At 62.0% G+C, this 2687-nt stretch overlaps 1 protein-coding gene across 1 annotated transcript in view; it reads left to right on the top strand.

Moving 5' to 3' along the window:
* TNPO2 (transportin 2) overlaps positions 1 to 2380 on the top strand; it is an 18518-nt gene extending 16138 nt beyond the window's left edge. The window contains 8 exon segments of the mRNA XM_027776760.1: positions 547 to 634; positions 817 to 915; positions 1264 to 1359; positions 1686 to 1761; positions 1923 to 2022; positions 2102 to 2176; positions 2270 to 2315; positions 2318 to 2380. Of these exon segments, the coding sequence (XP_027632561.1) occupies positions 547 to 634; positions 817 to 915; positions 1264 to 1359; positions 1686 to 1761; positions 1923 to 2022; positions 2102 to 2176; positions 2270 to 2315; positions 2318 to 2364 (627 nt within the window). The 3' untranslated portion in view covers positions 2365 to 2380.
* The last annotated feature ends 307 nt before the right edge of the window (positions 2381 to 2687 follow it).

The raw sequence follows: 2687 nt of genomic DNA, 5'->3' as shown, positions 1-2687 counted from the left end.
GTCAGCGTGCCAGAGCCCCATCGCCTACTTCCAAACCTGAATGCTCGAAAATCATGCAGGGTGTATGGTGGCAGGCGGCCTGGTGGTTAAAGGTGCTGGGTTCTCACATGGCCAACCGTGGTTTGAGTCCCAGACCTGGTGGCTTGCTTTCTCACTTTCCCTTTTTCGCTCTCCGTCTCTGGTCAATTGAAAAATAATAACAACAGGGGCCGGCAGGTGGCATGGTGGTTAAGGGTGCTGGACCTCCCGCATGGCTGACCGTGGTTCTGCAGTTTGAGTCCCAGACCTGGTGACTTCCTTTCTCATTCTCTCTGTCTCTGTCCTCCTCTGATCAAGTTAAAAGTAATTAATTAATAAAGTTAAATAAAATAATTCTTAAAGAAAAATGGTAGCAGACATGCCTAATCCCCCTACCCGTGACCCCAGCAGTGTTGTCTGAGAAGCACAGAGCCAGGGGTGAGGGTCGTTAAGGGTGAGGGTGTGTGCTTTCAGCCACCCTGGCTGGGGGACTGCAGTCCCGCCATGCCAATGTGTCTCCGACCCTAGGACTCGATGCCTGAGGTCCGGCAGAGTTCCTTCGCCCTCCTGGGAGACCTCACCAAAGCCTGCTTCATCCACGTCAAGCCCTGTATTGGTAAGACCCTCTCCTTGTCCTGAATGGTGACCCCAGCCCTGGCCTCAAGTGATGCAGAAATACCCAGGGAGGTCCATGACCGCAATGGGATGTATTCGTACTGTCTGATGGGGCCTGCCCCGCGGCCTCCGAGCTCCCCCTGGCCAGCCCTCCTGCTCAGCACCCCTTCCTCTCCCCACCAGCCGAGTTCATGCCCATCCTGGGCACCAACCTGAACCCCGAGTTCATCTCCGTCTGCAACAATGCCACCTGGGCCATCGGGGAGATCTGCATGCAGATGGGTGAGCCCCCCACTAGGTAGACAGGCAGTGCCCTTAGTCGCGGGCCTGGTTCTTACTGACAGTTCTCCACCATGGAAGCCTCTGATTGGCCCAAAGGCTGTCAACCAGCCTCTTTTTCTCAGGGGTGGGGCCAAGTGGATGAAAGGCCATTTGTGATTGGCTTCCCCAGTGAAGCAGACTGGGACAGCTGTCCTGATTGGACTGTTGCCCCCTCCAGGCCATTGACTGAAAGGCCCATTGGGATTGGTCAGGTGCTTTTCCCCAGGGAGGCTGGGCTGTGGAGTCTGCCTGTGGGTCACCTTAGAGCCGGGCTGGCCAGTGCAGGGCCCTGACTGGCTGGTCTTCCAGGGGCGGAGATGCAACCTTACGTACAGATGGTCCTCAACAACCTGGTGGAGATCATTAACCGGCCCAACACTCCCAAGACGCTGCTGGAAAACACAGGTGGGCCAGATCTGGGCTGCCGCTGCCCGCCCTCCTGCCACCTGGAGGGGGGCTCTGGGCTGGGATGTGGGTTAGGTAAGGGCCTTGGTAAAAGCATAGAGAGCGGACCCGAGTGGGGGCCTGGATTCCCTAGGAAGAGATCCAGGTGGGGCTAAGGGTAGGGCCCTGGCGGGGTCCACCTCAGGGGAGCCCAGATGGGTCGCAGGAGCCATACTCCTGGGGCCCCTGGGGCGGGGCTCGGCGCCTAGTGCCCAAGACCCCGCCATGTACCGTCCCAGGGCCGCTCGGGGTTGCAGGTCAACTGACGTGTCCTTCTGCCATTTCAGCCATCACCATCGGCCGCCTGGGCTACGTGTGCCCGCAGGAGGTGGCTCCCATGCTGCAGCAGTTCATCCGGCCTTGGTGCGTGCCCTGCCGTGCTGTCCCCGCCCCAGCTGCCTGGCTGCCGCTCTGCCTGCATGTACCCCCCCACCCTGCAGGGCACCTGGATCCCCCACTGCCCGCGCGCCTCGACCTCCACAGGTGCACATCGTGCCCTCTGACCCGCGGCCTGCCTTCCACAGGTGCACGTCCCTCCGTAACATCAGGGACAACGAAGAGAAGGACTCGGCCTTCCGCGGCATCTGCATGATGATCGGCGTCAACCCCGGGGGCGTCGTGCAGGTGGGGGCCGCTGGACTCTGAGCGGGGGCGCGGGGGCTGGGCTCGGGCCGCCCCTCTCATGGGATCCATCACGTTTCAGGACTTTATTTTCTTCTGCGACGCTGTAGCCTCCTGGGTGAGCCCGAAGGATGACCTTCGGGACATGTTTTATAAGGTGAGGCTCCCGGCCCACGATACGATGGGGAAGTCGCCCTGCGGCTCTGCTCCGGCGGCCCCTCACCCCCGCGCCCCCCTTCCCTCCGCACAGATTCTCCACGGCTTCAAAGGCCAAGTCGGGGAGGAGAACTGGCAGGCCCCCCGCCGCTGCTCAAGGAGAGACTGGCGGCCTTCTACGGGGTCTAAGCGAACATGGAGACTGCCAGGTGATGCGTTCGTGGCCCGCACCAGGGCCAAGGCTGGCTGGGGCCCAGCGAGGCCACGCCCTGACTCTCCTCTTCCTCCTCCTCCTCCCCTTGCAGGTTTCTGTCTGCGTCGTCGTCGGAGGGATTACTGGGGAGCGCGCTGCGTCCAGAAGTCGCTGTGCCCTGGTCGAGGGGGGTTAGGGAGGAGTGAGTGGGACCCAAATCCAGACGCCTTCCCCGTCGGTCCGTCCGTCCCTCTGTCCCGCCCGGCCTGTCTGGCCGGCCAGCGGGCGGGCCGGTGGGTGGGGGCTCCACGCTCATCCC

Source organism: Tupaia chinensis, unplaced genomic scaffold (genome assembly GCF_000334495.1).
Source record: "Tupaia chinensis unplaced genomic scaffold, TupChi_1.0 Scaffold138060_1, whole genome shotgun sequence".
Classification (NCBI taxonomy): domain Eukaryota; kingdom Metazoa; phylum Chordata; class Mammalia; order Scandentia; family Tupaiidae; genus Tupaia; species Tupaia belangeri.
Note: the sequence above shows the minus strand (reverse complement) of the source record. Positions and strands in the feature narration are given on the sequence as shown.